The sequence below is a fragment of the Haliotis asinina genome, chromosome 10 (assembly GCF_037392515.1).
Source record: "Haliotis asinina isolate JCU_RB_2024 chromosome 10, JCU_Hal_asi_v2, whole genome shotgun sequence".
In the NCBI taxonomy this organism is placed as follows: Eukaryota; Metazoa; Mollusca; class Gastropoda; order Lepetellida; family Haliotidae; genus Haliotis; species Haliotis asinina.
Genome location: NC_090289.1, coordinates 39,530,950 through 39,548,536, shown reverse-complemented (window position 1 = coordinate 39,548,536; position 17,587 = coordinate 39,530,950). Strand labels below are relative to the sequence as shown.

Sequence of the window (17,587 nt, the reverse complement as noted above, 5' to 3'; positions counted from 1 at the left end):
CAGTTTGTTTATCTCCTAAATAAATACACCAAACACAATTATTCTCTGAATGGTCGTAAGGGTGTCTCCATTATTGAAATCAATTTTAATTATATTCCTTAAAAAATGGTGTCTTGCTTATATTATCGTGGATTGGTTTACACATGGATAAATTCTTCCTACAATGTGGTATCCAGGTTACATGTAAAAATACATCTTAGTATATAGTGACGGAAATAGAAGGTTCGCACAACAAGAATAACATGGGCTGACTATTCTGTTTCCGGCGTTTAGATCTCTACCTCCTGAGACGGTACTGATTTGGTACAATGAGAACATTTCACAAAATACATTAAGAAATACTTTATTTTCTTGTTATTGCAGTTACAATAAATAGTTGTTGAAAACAATAAAAAATAAATAATAACTGCAAAAACAAACACTATTCATTGTATGCTTATATATCATGTGATGAACCGTATGTGTCCCAGCCAAGGCATATATACACGGTTCCGTCAGATCGTGTTTTCCCATCACCTCGGGATAGCTTGTTGCGAAGGCGTCATTAGGTTCCCCCAAGCTTCGGTTGTCAGGACATTTGACCCTGCGAAATAGCTATCCGTTGTTGGATAATGGGAAAACAATGTGCATGGGGAACTTGCAAATCTGTTGAGTGATACCAAGAGAGGCTCGAGAATGCAATTTTCATACCTTTTCCAAAGCCAAAGACCCGTTTGGAAACCGTTTTGGTTTCGCGTTTGCGATGGATTCGGGCTTGTTGAAGACCCCGTCATCTGCTGGATACCAGCATCAACAAACACAGACATGAGTCTTCAAAGGTATATTTAATCATTGATACATTAATCCTTGAAAATATTGTCAAAAGGGGAAGATTTCAGTGAGTGGAATTATAATACGTCTATGCCGGAAATACATATTATGTATTTTCAACATCGATCTACTGCATGTAGGCAGACTGACAGCTAGCAAAGCGTGCCAAATATTAATTTTGCTTTGTTTTACATTCGATTTTATTGTAGTGTTTTTCTCTATTTTAAACTGTATAGTCAGAAGCACACTTTACACATTTATTATGATCAATAAATATATGCATGTTAAATTGTCAAGTTGAGGTACTGCCAGCGGAGAGCGTGTTTTTGCATCATATTACGAAAATCAATATTTGACTTTGCACACTTTAAACATATGTGGACCCGTGGTCAGGCTTGCTGACTTGGTTGGGACATGTCATCGGTTCCCAATTCCGCAGATCAATGCTCATGTTGTTGGTCACTGGATTGTCTGGTCCAGACTCGATTATTTACACCGCCGCCATATAGCTGGAATATTGCTGAGTGCGGCGTAAAACTAAACTCACTCACGTAAACATATGTGATAAGTTCCAGAATTTCTGGAGAATCTGATAATCAATGCACTGTTGTGACGGTATTTCAAGGATCCGAGTGGACTAATAGCAGAGTGCCATAGCAGATTCCTGCGGTAGTGGGGGAGATTCAACACCAATCCGGCCACCACCAAGAAAGAGGATCTGTTTGGATACCAGTGATTTATTTCTAAGGCATATTTCAGTAAGAAAAAGAAGTGTATTTATATAACAGTATGCCATTTCAAGAATACAATGCCTATAAGAGTTGTTTAAATGTTTTTGTGCTCCTATCCCAAACTTTACTATTATTTGAAAAAGGGTTCGCTAATGTGACAAACACTGATATGTGAGAAACAACACCACACAACAAAAGAATGGTACATCATCTATTTTTATTTTGTCCTCACTTTTCGATGTATCATGATTATATTCAACCCCCAAATGTTGGCAGAGAAAAAAAATAATAAATTAATTGAGCCATCTAAAATAATGTAACCAAGTTGGTATAAATCAAATGTGATAATAACAGCATATAAAAAAATCCTGCGACATAACGCACATAAAAATAACAACACAAAGTTAATGGAAGCTGATATAAAGTACACTTAAAATGTTTGACCTTAAAATCATGCAGCTAAAATTATTTGATGCATGTGAAGAAAACTGATCTGTAACAAATATTGTCACATATTTGCCACAAATAAATATTGCCACATATTTACTATAAGTAATTGTTTTTTCGGAAATTTTGATTACAAAATGCTATTTAGGAAGTGGTCAGGTGTAACATGTTCATATTTGGGATTACACTTCCATAGTGAAGTGTCGAACTGAGCACAAGCATTTGGTTCGATGTTTTCGTTAAAGTAGCGTGATCTGGCAAAAATACAATAGATATTGTGTTCGGGACTGTCAACAGGCAATCGGTGCCTTCCAGTGTATCCGCCATTTTGACAGCTCAGCATCCGAAAGCTTGGGGGACGTAGCAACAGAAACCAAGGTGGGCGGAGCGTGGCGCGAATGTCGGAACCATGTATACATCTTGTATACTATGTGTGGTGAAAATTGTTTTCTCCCATAAAATCATGAATGACATGTTATACATGTACTCACATACCCCTCTGTACGATTCCATCACAATATAGAATAACACACAAATTCAGCACATCTGTGCATTTTGATCTATGAAGGAAAGTCACAGAAGCACCATCCACGCCTTTGCGCTCTCACCCACATGTGCTCTCACTCGCTCGGTTCCATGTCAAAACGGTTCTGTCAAACCTGTCCGCAAAAGGTCCTAATTCCAAACGGCAGCTCACATTCGTAAATGATGCATTATTTTAAGTGAATGGCTATAACAATTACACTTCGTTACAGAGCAAAGATGAACTGAAACAGTAATGACGTTTGAACTGAGAGTTTTAACTTTTATGACAGATCATAGTATGAGGTTGTACGAGAAGGTTGAGAACACAGGTTTATGCCGCACTCAGCAATAGTACAGTTTTTTGCCTGAAGCAAACAATCCAGTGACCAACAGTATGAGCATCGAACTGGGAACTTGACTTTTTTTCGTGGATTAGAATGCACAAATGCCCTATGAGGAAATGAGCGTTAATTGCCCTCGTGAGTGAGTGAATTTGATAAAGCATTTTGGAATGTGTGCATTGAGTTGTCTGTGTTGATAAAGCAATTTGGAAAAGTTTATTTTGTACATTTAACGTGTTTGCTATTTTTCGAATTTGCGAATTTACACCGCACTCAGCAATATTACCGCTATAAGACGGCGGTTGGTAAATAATCGAGTCTGGACCAGACGATCCAGTGACCAACAGCATTGGCAATGATCTGCGCAACTGGGAACCGATGACATGTGTCAACCAGGTCAGCGAGCCGGACCACCCGATCCCATTAGTCGCCTCTTACGACAAGTATAGTCCCCCTTTCGTGGCAAAAATGGGGTGCTGAAAACCTATTTTAACCCAGATCCTCACGGGCTGCGTTGCCCCGGTTCTGCGCCACATTCGTCTGGTCATTTCTTTATTATCATCACCCCATGTGCAAAAAACCTGTGCATGGTAACCAGAAACAACAACACTCAATGAAAGAAGGGCAATGTAACGACTCAGTTTAACACATCAGTATCACCAAACAGGCGACCTGCTGTCATGACTGGCGTTAGAAGTTTAAAAACGTCAGGGACATTGTACCTGAAAGTCAAAGGTCTCTCCAGGTGTGTCGCAGGCATCGTGAAATCTCTCCTGAAATGGTCATTTTCTGAACTGGACTCAAGAATCAGCCGGGTAGGGAAGTACACCTTGTTCAACAAAATTAGTTACAGCACATGTGCATCGTGCATCCGTGCATTATGCTAATGTGGTGTGAGTTTAGAAAATGAAAATAGCCTTGAACGATGTCATCCTAGGAGGGTACGCGTAAACAAAAACCCATCAATAATGATTTGTGTTCTCCATTGACTTGTGGTTGTCTCCAATCCATTACACTTACCACACCGAACTGACGAGGAGACAGTAAGTCTTACGTTGGAGATAATGAACCTAAAACAAATTCACTGTGTCACACATTTCCGTACAGCGTTAAGTGTATTAAAATGAAGTTAAACCTGTGTCACCTTGTGCAACCATCACTTCTTATCACAAATACGTCGTTACGATAACTCGCTGCCATACATGTGCATGACTTACAAAACCATTGTATTAAAACACTAGATTCGCCCTATATATGTCGGATCGAATTAAAATAAAACCAAAACCAAACACTGAGCATAGAAAACGTATCAAAGTGATACATTATGATATATATAATCGTAAGAGTGTGGTTATGTTTAAATGAAAACGGAATAGCCATGAAACTAAGTATATTAACTACCGGGCAAAAGAATGTCATTACTTTAAATGTATGTAAAAAGCTAAAAAAAAGAGAAGGAGAAAAAATAGACTTTGGCGCTTCCGTAGATTACGTAGCTGTCCGAAAATTTCATACAACTCATGCATTTTTAAAAACGTAATTGTGCAACAGTGGTACAAAAAGCACGTGCACTATTGAGGCAAAAATACCGATGTTGGACAGAAGAAGCTTACAGTAACCACAAAATCACCATAAACATGGTGCCAAACCGTCAACTGGCAAGAAACTTCAAGTACTGGAAAACAAACCACAATAAATTTGAGATTAAGCTTTTATTACACCCCATGTTCTTGTGACTGTTTGAAATGAATCCAATCAACCATTAAGAATACATTTATCCATAAGCATCTATCAAAGTGCACAATAATGCCCCACCTACACAACAACGCATTTTTTCGCAGCTGGTTTCTTGGAATAGACACTCTCATGAAATTCAGTGTAAATGAAATTGTGGGTCAAAATTGGGTCAATGTATTACTTAGCTGAGTGGTGTGAGATTATAGTTTTGAATGTGTATAGTGAGCTTTTATAATCACTGGCATTCCTATGTTTGACATAAAACTATGTATGTTAACTCATCCAAAGTAGTAGGGATACGTGACTGACATATTGGGAGAATGGGTTTGCCCAGTGGTCGCTGTGAACGCGAAGTAAAGTTTCCTAAATGGTAGACTCAAGCGGAATAGCCTTTGTATTTATGTGTAAGATTTTCCGATTTTTTTAAAAGAAGCTTCAGTGTGAGTATTGTATCTGGTCTCATTTGTTCAAGATTCATCCATATTTCAGTTTGGGCATAAGCAACTGAGAACCATTGACTTGGAGATTATGAGACAGGCTAAGTATACCCGTGTTTTTGTGTGAAATGAGACTATTAACATGTAACTCAGAGTCAACAGGGCTTTCCGTTATTGTTATAACCATAATGTATGAACTATAGAGAGATGCAGGAGGGGAGGGGTGGCTACAAATACATAAACCACTTCAACTAATCAGAGGGGCGTGTCTCCGTGACGTAATGTGAGGTATGTGTATGTGGGTCGCTGATGATTTCATTAACATGGGTGGGATAAATGATCTTTATATGTTTATATAAACATGAAATTGTGACAGTTGTTGTATCAAAGGAGAGATTTATGTTCTTGTAATCTGTTGTCATTCCATCTTGTCACCTGCTTTGCCTACTGTCGGAGTGGCAATTTGTTTTAACAAATAATTTTGTCATAAAATGCTTGTTGTTATGAGGTTATAATTCATTACCCTAGAGGCTGTGCCATTACAGCCAAGGTTCAAATACATGTATAACTAAGAGGAGGAAATAGTTTTGATCTTCTAAATTGAAATGAAAACAAACCACAATCTAACTGATTGCCAAACTGATTGTAGCCTTTCACGTCAAGATTTTTGACGTGAACATCTGCCAGTCTGTGAATATATGCTATATGAATATATCATCCCAAGGAAGCAATTGGATACCTACAGTGAAATTCATGTGCAGTGCACGTCATGAATAAATCGTGAAAATGATAAATTGTATAAATCATTATTTCGTCATCATTTTCAGTGAAGTCTCTCATGCAAGATGTATGTTTGTACAGTTTAGAAAACACTTTATGACACAGATTTTTAATGTCTTGTACTTGCTTCAGTATTACTTGTGTCTTTCTGTCCCACTGCATCTGATACAGATAGGTCATAAATCATGCGTCTATCTCCATATTAATTTCTTCAGTTTGACTTGTATCATGTGTTTGCTTAAACCTCTTTTCATGTACATCTGTCGTTTCTCATCAAATAGGTCTTTATTCATCTCAAGGATACCTGATTATATGTATCATATACCTTACTCTCTGATAAGTTATCTTATTTTTCCCATGTTTCATTTTGTCTGTGATACGACATAGTGATTCATCATCATCAATGTCATCATCACCAAGTCAAGTCCACCTGGGGACATTGGTGCCTTCCTTCACAGGAGAGAAGTATTCTCTAGCCGTGGACGTTAAGTCAATGATTATAACAGTGTTCACAACACAGGGCTTCAGAAACTAATGCGTTTTGAGGTCAGAAGGGATGAGAGAAACACAGGTCCAAATAGTATTATACAGTGGATTCCATAGTTTGTAGAGCCACATAAAACGTCCAGGATAAGGTTTAAAGTTTATCCATTTTAGAATCTGCTTTAATTTGTAGGTTTTCCCACAGAAGATTGGCCAAGAGACGACGATGGTAATAGCCTAAATTCTTCGAAAGCCTGGATAGCCCTTTCTGACGAATGTTGTGGCACTAGTTGCATCAAAGATGGCGGTGGTGCTGCTGCTCCTCTGTGTTGATTCATGAGATGTCTAAGCATGACATACCTTATTGAAAAGATCTGATTGCACATGGGACAGGTTGTTGTTGTTGTTGACTGCATGGTGGTCTGAGTTTAAATGATAGTGAACCCGGCTACTCGCTGGTTTTATCCCCAAAAATGTCTTCCATTTCTTCGGGCGACTCTGGGAGGAAGTAAATTTTGTGGTTTCAGTCTCCACATTCTTCTGCATCTGAATATGAGCTTTGGCCTGTTGAATGACGTCTTGGGTTGGAGAAGTGAGTGCAGACGTCTCTTTCGAGTGAGATAGGTCCATCGTTACACCTTGCTTCTTGTAATAGATTACATAATAATTGACTTTTGTAAAGAGATTGGGAAATCGTTTGGTCTCCAAATAATAATATTTGGTTTATTTCTTGGGATCGTCCATATAAGGTCGCCAGTAACTTCTGTTCATTGGCTTGTGTTATAATTCAACAAACAAATGGGTTCAGTTTGTTTCTTGTACTCGACATCTCATCATCATTACATACACCACAGTGTTTATTAATTCTCATGTTCTTCCACATTTCATCATCATCATCATCATCATCATCGCCGTCGTCATCGCGGCAGTTGCGGCAGTCGGTTCAAGCTAAAACATGATGTTTTATACTTTATAGTACATAATACCTACTGACAAATGTTCCCCCCAATTACCTAATCATGGTAAACAATGTATCCTCGGATTATGTTTTGTAGATGAAATACACTTACTCTAGTAGCCAGAAACGAACATTACAAACACTGGCTGGTGTAATGCAACGCATTAAACATGGAACATTATGATTCACAAGTTCATGACAGAGTGTGAAATTATTTCTGCAAGAACAACTGTAATTCCTACATGTCCAAAGACCCTAAATATGAGGGTACTATTCACGTGTAACAGTCAAGCAAAAATAAACACGTGAAAAACATGACGCTAAGCTTGGCTAACCCACGCGTTCCTAAACTGAAATAACTGCACATTTGTGACTAAATGAAGCAGGTTTATGCATATAACTGTAATAGATACAAACTGCGTATTACATTACTTGTAATTAAAAAATTATACTCACAAAATTTGTAAACCCACAAAGTTCCATCTTCGCCGCAGCGAAGCACATGGTCCACTATCATTCCCATCTTTAAAGTTACCTCCCTTGCCCCTTGGGCATACAAAAAATGGATCGCAAACCGAAACAATTAAATTTGTCAGTTACAAAATATGTATCCCAATCCGAAACGATTAAATGTTTCAGCTACAGCTTGTACCCAATGAATACTGACTCTCAGGCAGAGGTTTCTCTCCTTTATATGAAGATTGATGGGTACATAATATCACTGTGGAAACGTCCATGCTGTTTTGGTTCCAAACAGACAAACAAATCTTAACACAGGTAGCTCTGAATCTCCAGCATGTGAGGAGTGACAGAGGGATGAAAAAATGCAGATATCTCAAAATTCTTATTCCTCTTTAGCAGCCCTGTTAAAGATTATTTAAGTCAGTCCTACGTGCAAGTGGTTGTCTAAATGAAGAGATCTATTCATATTGACATTAAAATGATAGGGTTTAATATCAGGATGAAAGGTCTGTATATTATCCGAACATCTGCGTAGGGTGTATTTATCAATGGCATAGCCTAGATTTAATCTTGGGTTTGGGAAGGAGATACTATTGAGATAATCAGGCTGGAAGACTCGCATAGGTAATGACGTCTCGCCAGACGTCTCATCTGCATGTCTAGTATGTCTAGTCCAGGACATTGCTCCTTGTTAAATCAGCCAGCTGTGGATGACGTCATTAACAAAATGGCTGATATGGGACTCAGTACTTACGTTTGATCACTTCTTTGTTTTGTTCGGATAGCTCAAAATTTATACATAATTGTGATGTCCAGCACCAACTAAACATGCATCGCTTGTGAATAAAATATGATAATAAATAATTATTTGTTTCAAACTTTCACTGAAGTAAATCATTAATGTCACGTATGTAAAAATCATGAGAGTTAATCCATTCAATTGAGAAAGTTATAGATGGGTTATAAGCTACGTTGACAACTGAACACGTTCTCGTCACATGCTGTAGATGTTCTGGGAGAATGTTCAGAACTTATCAACACAAACTGACCGGTAAAAGAAGTAAGAAAATATACCAAAAGTCAGAAAGTATACTCAAAGTAAACCATTTCTCGAATTTTAAAGAAATGTGTTTGTAGATACATTTACTCTAAAGCATATCGCCCAAATGCAACCGTTTGATACCTGCAGTGAAATTCACGTGCACGTCGTGAATAAAACGTGAAAATGGTAAATTGTATAAACTACGATTTATCGCCACTGTCAGAGTTTCACATGCACCAAGGGTATGAAAGTCAGTGTGCTGACACTTTGCACATGCAGTTCTAAAATGAACCCCACAGATATGTCACGACTGTCAACAGTGAATGTGAGAGGGCCACATGTCGGCTACAGATGGGGTCGACAAGTTGCAAGAACCTTCGACTGAACCTACCCGTGTAGGTACACACAGACGGATCGCACAAAGGACAGACCAAGAAGTGGAAGACCGTTTACTGACGGCAATGTCATCAGCAGCGAATTTTCCTTGATCAAAGTGTCAGTCGATACACTGTGGGTGGACGTCTTCGGGTGGCAGGTAACAGAGCCAAAAGGCCCTTCAAAGGACATGTGTTGACCCATAAAGACTGACATTGCGTTGGACCGAAAAGCCGGTTTCCCTATAGAGGTCTGATAGACAAGCATGTGTATATTATCGTAGAGGTGAACGTTTGGCTGTTTGTTGTGTCAAGGACCAATATTGTCGGATATGACGTGCCCTTGTCGGACGCTTGACGTATTCGGCTAGAAGGAGAGTACATGCCTGCACTGATGCAAGGGATGGACATACATGATGCTAAAGTGGTGGCAATGTCCATTTTTGTAACTTGCGCATGCCTGAAGCCATGTGTCCCCATATTAAGCATCTCTCTCTCTCTCTCTCTCTCTCTCTCTCTCTCTCTCTCTCTCTCTCTCTCTCTCTCTCTCTCTCTATCTCTCTCTCTCTCTCTCTCTCTCTCTCTCTCTCTGGGCTTCACACATTGTACTCATGTGGAGAATCCGATCTTTGGAGTGACCGCTTTAACCGCATGGTTAACCCCACCGGCGGTAATTTCAGCAGCCGAATGTTTGACACTAGTGAGTGAGTATAGGTGCAGGCCACTTTTAGCACTTTTCCAAAAACATCATAGGGGTGAGCCAGAAATAGGCTTCCGACAAAACGAGCCAACGCTTTAATCACCAGGTAGGGAATCGAACCCAGGTCTTCGGCGTGACGCTTTGACCATCAGGCTACGCCACTCCCCCAGTCACCTTTTCACACTTTGTGGCATATAACAACGTAACTGTATTTAACAAACACCTTTTCATTCCTATTTTTTATGATAAGCATGACTAATTATAAAACGCAGAACAAGAACTAAATCTACATTTCTTTATTTATGTATTCGAAACACTGTACAGAATACATCGAAATCCCAGCTTCATTATTGGGCACGAATGAGTGTTCCGCCATAACTTGATTGTTTGTTTCCGCGGAGAGGAATGGTGGACGAAGCGATTAGAGCATCCATCCAAACCTGGTCTCCTTCGCCCAAGTAGGTAGTGGTGACGATGGATGCTACACCGTGTACATGGTTAGTGATATACCCACGAGCAATCATCGTGCTTCCTTTCATGATGCGAATGGTCATGTAAGTACGCGATCTTATCATCACATTTGCCCAGAAGACGTAGGTGCCAGACACGGGAGCTGTGAACATACCAGTGGTCTTGTTGTAAGCATTGCCCTTGTTGTAATCGACGGTGTCAAATGTAAGAGGTTTTTCACCAATCTGTTGGATGTCTGACTGTAGAGACACGCTGTAGGCCACATCAGTCACTTGAGTCGCTAAAAACAAAGCATTTATGCACATGCATTAGTTTATAACTTGTTTGTATTTCGTTTATGCTAAATACCAACACTTTTGATCAAGTGACACTGGGGACAACCTTCTTTTACCCAATAGTTTTATTTTGGCTTATGATATGGTTCCAATACTCACTATGCATCTATCCATGCATACCATCCTCGCACATCTTGTAGGATTATCTGTTTTCTGTTCTAAAATAATTATCAAGTATATTCACAATAATGTCCACATTACACGAAATTACCTTCAGGTTGAAATAGTCAAATGTATCAGGAACAAATATTGATGAATTACTAGTGTTCGTTATGACGTATCTTAGTGGAGGTAGAATTATATTTGTTCAAGGACACTGGCACTGTATACACAAACTCTTTTTCTTAAACTAGGGAACAACAGCAATATTAGTGTTGATGACAACCTATGCAAGAACAATTATGTTTTTAACTCTTAATTACATGAAAACAAGAAATCACATAGGCAGCTCTCAGTCAATCAATTCTGTACTCAAGTGTGAAGGCCATTGGGCTTGTATTAATTAAATATGCGACAACTATTACTGAGAGTAATGTGATATTCTTCCGCAAGACTATTTTGACATATGGGGCTGGTCCTCAGTACTGTATTAATCGTATGACATTTCCCTTCGTTGTATTTCAACCATATTAACCATCCTCTAAATTTAAAGAGTCATTTGACTGAGTGTGTGATGTTTCGCTTAAAAATATCGACTGAGCGAGTTAAACAAAACACGATTCCAACAATTTGTGATAGACAGACAAAACCGAATTAAGGAGAAATATGTAACAGTCGAAACCCATGTTAGAAAACCAATATTGTCCATAATTAACAGCAAATCATAAGGCTTAATTGTAAAACAACGGGAACTGACCTCATTGACCACAGACTATACCATTCGGCGTCGGGGTTCCGACGTTTCGAAATAATTCGAAGTCAAATATCTTAAAAATCACATCAAGTGACAGTGTTCCAGTTTGTCTCAGGTTAACCCTAAGTTTCCCTGGTGGTATGACGGCGCCAAGAGAGGTGTCTTTCCCGTGCTGAAATTGCACTTGAATACAAAACCTCGACTGTAAACTATGGACTACTTTTGAATAACCGCCTTAAATAATGTTTATTTCACATCTAACCCTTTTTATAACGATAACTATATATAAATTAACTATGAAAACCTGTGTTTCTGAATATGAGGCTAAAGTCGACATCGAAAAGCAGCCCCGGAATTTCTAGTATTAGCGGGAACAGTTGCATTCCATGTTTACCAGTTTAGAAGATTCCGTAACATTGGGCCTCACGTACACGCTACGTTGTAGGGCATTTGAAAGTGAAGTGTGTGAAAAGCAATATTTATTAATATCAATGTCCACAAGATTCAAATGAAACATATATGCCTTTTAATGTTTGTATAATACGTTGAAAAACAATCAATCAACCAGTGATTGATATTCTGATATGTTGTTCTTTATGTCTGGGCATTCTGTTTAACTATATATATCTTACTGAAAACATGTCTATACTTACCAAGGGATCGTGTAATATTAGCGAGCAGTGCGTCCTTGTCCTGTAGGGTGGATTGCATTGTCTCCTGCTTTGATTTCATGGACCTCAGTTCTGTTGACAGATTTTCCACAGTCCGTTCCAGCTGATGAATTTGATTGAACAAACTGCTCACAATACAGTTCTCTCTTTTGTTCAAATCAGGCACGTTGCCGGCACAGGCAGCAAGAACAAACATCGGCAACACAAGCAGATAATACATCATGATCACTCGTCATGGAACGTATGGTGCAACACCGAGCCGTACGTGTTTTATAACCTCGTTTAAGTGAGTAACTGCAATATCATTCGCTCGTTTCCCAATGACGTACATCCTGTATCATATGTTTTACCTTGGTGTCGTCTGTCATTACCATCTTCATAACGCAAACCGCCCATCATAGATTTGTATTTTTATTAGTTTGTATGTATGTGCGTTTGTTTTTAATGCTATAATTGTTTGTCTGGTTGTTATTCTATGTTTATTCATTTTTACGTTTTAGCTAGTCAGTCATTTTTCTGATTGAGGGACGTTGCCTGTCGATTAGAGGGAGGGCTGTCTTCCAAACTGTCTCTAAAATTCATGCATCCTAACTTTCCATGGGGCGGTGGTGTAGCCTGGTGGTTAAAGAGTTCGCTCATCACACCGAAGCCCATTTCTGGTGTCCCTTGTCGTGATAGTGTTGGAATATTGCTCCTGGGGGCGTGAACTTAAACTCACTCACTCTTACTCTTTTTAACTGTGGTATATGATGGCAAGCCTATACATAAATAATATGTACCTGTGACTGATACTCCTCTGTCAGTACTCCCATGACAACGCTATACTTCATTTTGTCTTTTTCCATAATACAGAGTAGAGTCGCCGTGAGGAAGCACGACCAGTTGTGAAAAATAACTCGTAAAACACAGGGGAATAGTATACAAATACTGAACTTAGTAACAACCTGTGAAATGCCAGGTTTGTATTGGAATACACACAAATATGGAAATAAAATTCTAGTCAGAATATTACTTTCTGAAGGCTGTGACTAAGCAAGTTTGTTGGCATCGATGGTGGCATGTGTACAACGCATTCAACTGGAACATTGTCTTCGAGTGATACTGCCGAGTTTATCGTGAGATTAGTTCATGCACAAGAGTTAACAAAGTTGAATCTCATCTGTTTTCACTGACAGTTTGCTTGAGACATGTTGCGCTTTCAGACATGTTCATGGCGATAGAATTTTAAAAGCATTATCTCCCTTGTTCACCGTACCACCTTTTATCACATAAGAAGTCACCTTTTTAACATTTAAAAAGTGGCGTAGTATCTGGAAGTCAGACTCCATCACCTTTGAAACGTGACGAAAGTCTTACCACAAATATATCCCATTTACGTCAGTTTAAACGCTAAAGGTATTCACATGCATATTTCTAGCTACAAATGCAAACTACAGCCATCATTGTCCATGAAGATCAGGGTCAAGTGTCTGGCTATGTGTAGAGTTCTTTTGTTTCCAATGTTTCTGGCACAATGGATGAAGACGGGCTTATTATCTGAGGGGCAAATGAAAATACCTTTCAGTTGCTTGGTTATTGCATTTGTCACTGATTGTCATTTGAAAAATATGTAAGTTTGGTGATATTGTATCTGAAACACGACCTGTACTCGCGATAAGTTGTCACTTAAGAATATTTCTGCAGATACTAAACATATTTACTTTTTGTCAGTACCCATTTATTACATTGAAACATTATACTGCCGTTTCCCCGAAAATTCTTTTTACATCCAGTCTATATTGTACCCCTTTAGTTTTACACATAATTAGTAAGCTAGAGATTATAGTTCTTTTAAATGTCGCCGGAATGAGCCATGGTTTTAAGGGCAGTTCTTTATAATTGTAATAGCATAAAAACCTAAATCAGTATAGATTCTATTTAACAGTGTGTCAGGAGTGTGAAATGGCGTCTGTTTCGGTAATGGAAATATGCCGATACTTGTAACCCGTGAAAATCCAGATTTCAATTGGCCTTCAGAAACTCACGCTTGTCGTAGGATGCTGCCAAAGGGATTGGGGGTCAAGTTCACTGACACATGCCATCGTATCCCAGTTGTGTATGTTGTCGGTGCTCATGCTGTTAATCATTGGATTGTCTGTTCCAGCCGCGATTATTTACAGATCGCCGCCACGTAGCTGGAATATTGCTGGGTGCGACGTTAAACAACAAACCAACCAAGCAACTAACCTGTATTACATGTACAGATTTTCCGGACGCTATCCGGACTATGTTTGAGTGAAACCAGAACGTCCGGATAAACGGGGTTCGACTGTACTAAGTTCCCAAATCAATACTTATTACTGAAAAGAAGTTTCAGTGACAGTAGTAAATTAAGAAACATCTCACAATTCAATGACAGAATGAAGCATAATAGAAGAACTAATGGAAATTGAGTCAGTGATAACCATTTTCACCTGCCATCACCAGAGGTCAAGTTTTCAATGACTGTGATACTAACGTCAGATAACTAGCCCCTGACTTTGATAACGGGTTAAAAATAGCATCATTGCCCCTTGAAAAGCTTCCGAATTCTAACTTTGGTCAGTGACAGTATCTCCGATTAAATGTTATTCGCTCTTGCGCTGACAAAGAATGAAGTAACTGCATTAAACATAAACATACTCATTAACTATTCTTCTGGAGAACCATAATAAAAATAAAATAATAATAATATAATTTCATTCAAGTCTGTATTTAGGTATTATTTACGGTGCACAGAGTACATCGAAATCCCGGCTCCATTAATGGGCACGAATAAGTGTTCCGCCATAACTTGAATATCTGTCTCCGCGGAGAGGAATGGTGGACGAAGCGATTAGAGCATCCATCCAGACCTGGTCTCCTTGGCCCAAGTAGGTAGTGGTGACGATGGGTGCTACACCGTGTACTTGGCCAGTGATGTACCCACGACCAATCTCCGTGCTTCCTTTGGAGATGCGGATGGTCATGTGAGCACTCGATCTTATCATCACATTTGCCCAGAAGACGTAGGTGCCAGACACGGGAGCTGTGAACATACCAGTGGCCTTGTTGTAAGCATTGCCCTTGTTGTAATCGACGGTGTCAAATATGAAAGGTTTTTCACCAATCTGTTGGATGTCTGACTGTAGAGACACGCTCTAGGTCACGTCCGTTGCTTGAGCCGCTAGAAAACAAAGCATTTATTGTATTTAACCCGTGATTACTTTATACTCGTGTGCCATTACTTGTTTATATTTCATGCACGGTAAACATCAATAGATACACATGAGGAGAGCGGTTAATACACAGGTAGAGACTATTGGCACAATTGTCGCCAAATGAAGGGAAATTCAGCATTCACTACGTAAGTTAAAGCGGAAAATAGTGTTATCTGTTGGTTAAAGTGCCAGCGATTCTGTCAATATTACGTTGAATCAATCAATGCGACCTGGGTTGTTTTGTCATTTACAATGTGTACGTTTTCAACTTGCATTTCAAGCTACGAATAGTGTATTTCAGAGTATTTGCCACTTGTGTCAAGCTTACAACTCAAAACCACAATTCATGGTAAATTGAAAATATAAGGCATCTGAACAGCAGTAAACAGTGGAACGTGAAATTGTAAATAAAGGTCCCGGCACTGGAAACATTATTTCTTATGAGTTGTAACATCTATATGTTTCCTCTTTGAAATATATACAACTAAATGTTTTACAAACTTTCTTAACAGTATCGAACAACACATGCAATGTCATAGTTTCGTTCTTTAACGTCCGATATGTTCTGTTGTAAATGGCACATGTTTTATTCAGATTGTTGATATGGAAATCCACCGATATGCATGTCGACCAGTCACAACAGTCTGAGATGGTAGGTACATGATTAACACTGTGTTACGTAACACGTTCCTTAAAGCAGCAGGACCCCGTTTCACAAAATTCTCGTAAGCCTAAGATCTTGTATCTTTTCTCACAGCATTCGTACCTCCTATCTTAAGTATATGAGTTACGAATGATACGAGGAAAGTTACGAGATCTTAGGCTTACGAGAGTTTTGTGAAACGGTCCCTTATCTTCAGGCAGAACACTTCAATGTTAACAATGTAAGGATATCCAGGAGCACCGTTCGTCGACAGCAAAACTCATCTGTAGGCCACCTGCAGTTGGTCCACCACAAATACCACGTCTCAGACAGGTGCGATTGAGATTGTTTTCGTATGCTCTTCACAGATGAAAGCGGATTCAGTTTCTCGTCTCAGGATGGTCGGCACAGGATTTATCGTTATAATGGGGACTGAACCACACATACAAATGCGGTCGCGCATGTCCGATTTGGTGGGACTCCCACTGTACGTTCTCCACTGTACGTTCTCCACTGTACGTTGTCAGCGGTAATGTTGAAGGATATTGGTATCAGGACAGGATTCTAGATCCTGTAGCAATGCCATTCGTACAAGCCATGCATGGCTGTTATACTCGTCAACCAGCACCAGTGGATCTCCCAGGACTCCGCTGAGCTCTAGTAGAGGAATGGAATGCGATTCCGCAAGCTTTCTTTATCAACATGATGAGGAGCATGAGAACAAGGTGCACCTGTGTCTTGAACGCGCAAGGAGAATACACAAGATATTGAATGACCGAGTGTTTCATGTTTGTCATTTTCAATATAGTGGGTTAATCAGTCTATATACAACTGATGTTTGCTCATGCTGTGTGAACCTTTTCCTCTGAATGTCACGATGTGTCACATTTGTGAACACATTACACAGAATGACGACACTCTTTCTTCTATCGTTTCTGAGAAACGTTACTCTACATGTGCTATATATCATTTGGCTCTTTATTAATGACGCCTAGTATATAACATTCCATTTACTTTTTACACATTGTGTAACAATTCATTAAGTAACAGCTCCATGCGGTTTTTCCACAACACATAAGGTTGTCCTCATTAGCTGACCATCAGCATAGGACTGCTAGTACAAAAGCAGACATACATCAGTCTTTTAACGGGTGGTGGGGTAGCAAAGTGGTTTAAGCGTTCACTCGTAACGCCGGAGATCCGGGTTCGATTCCCCAGCATTGCTGTAATATTGCTTAAAGCATTGTAAAACCATATACACTCGAACACTAATTAAATTCTAAACGTCGATATTTTACGTACTTACCAAGTGATAGAGACATATTAGCGAGCAGAGCGGACTTCATTAATTCTTGCTTTGTTGCCATGGACTTTAGTTCTGTTGACAGACTAGCCACAGTCCGTTCCAGGTGAAGAATATGGGTGAACAAAGTCCCCACAACACAATTCTCTGTGTTGTCCACTTCGGGCATGTTGCTGGCACAGGCAGCAAGAACAAACAGCGCCGACAAAAGCAGTAAACGCATCCTGATCACTGGTCATGGAAAGCATACAGTACACAGCCGGACG

At 39.3% G+C, this 17,587-nt stretch overlaps 1 protein-coding gene and 1 pseudogene across 1 annotated transcript; both read right to left on the bottom strand.

Annotated features, from left to right (window-relative positions):
- Nucleotides 1-10,108: 10,108 nt before the first annotated feature.
- Nucleotides 10,109-12,381, bottom strand: LOC137297797 (complement C1q-like protein 3). Its single transcript, XM_067829745.1, has 2 exons — nt 12,140-12,381; nt 10,109-10,578 (listed from the first exon to the last, which is right to left on the bottom strand). The coding sequence occupies exons 1-2, from the start codon at nt 12,378-12,380 to the stop codon at nt 10,175-10,177; spliced, it is 645 nt and encodes a 214-aa protein (XP_067685846.1). The 5' UTR covers nt 12,381; the 3' UTR covers nt 10,109-10,174.
- A 2,488-nt stretch (nt 12,382-14,869) lies between these two features.
- Nucleotides 14,870-17,587, bottom strand: LOC137298369 (uncharacterized; annotated as a pseudogene).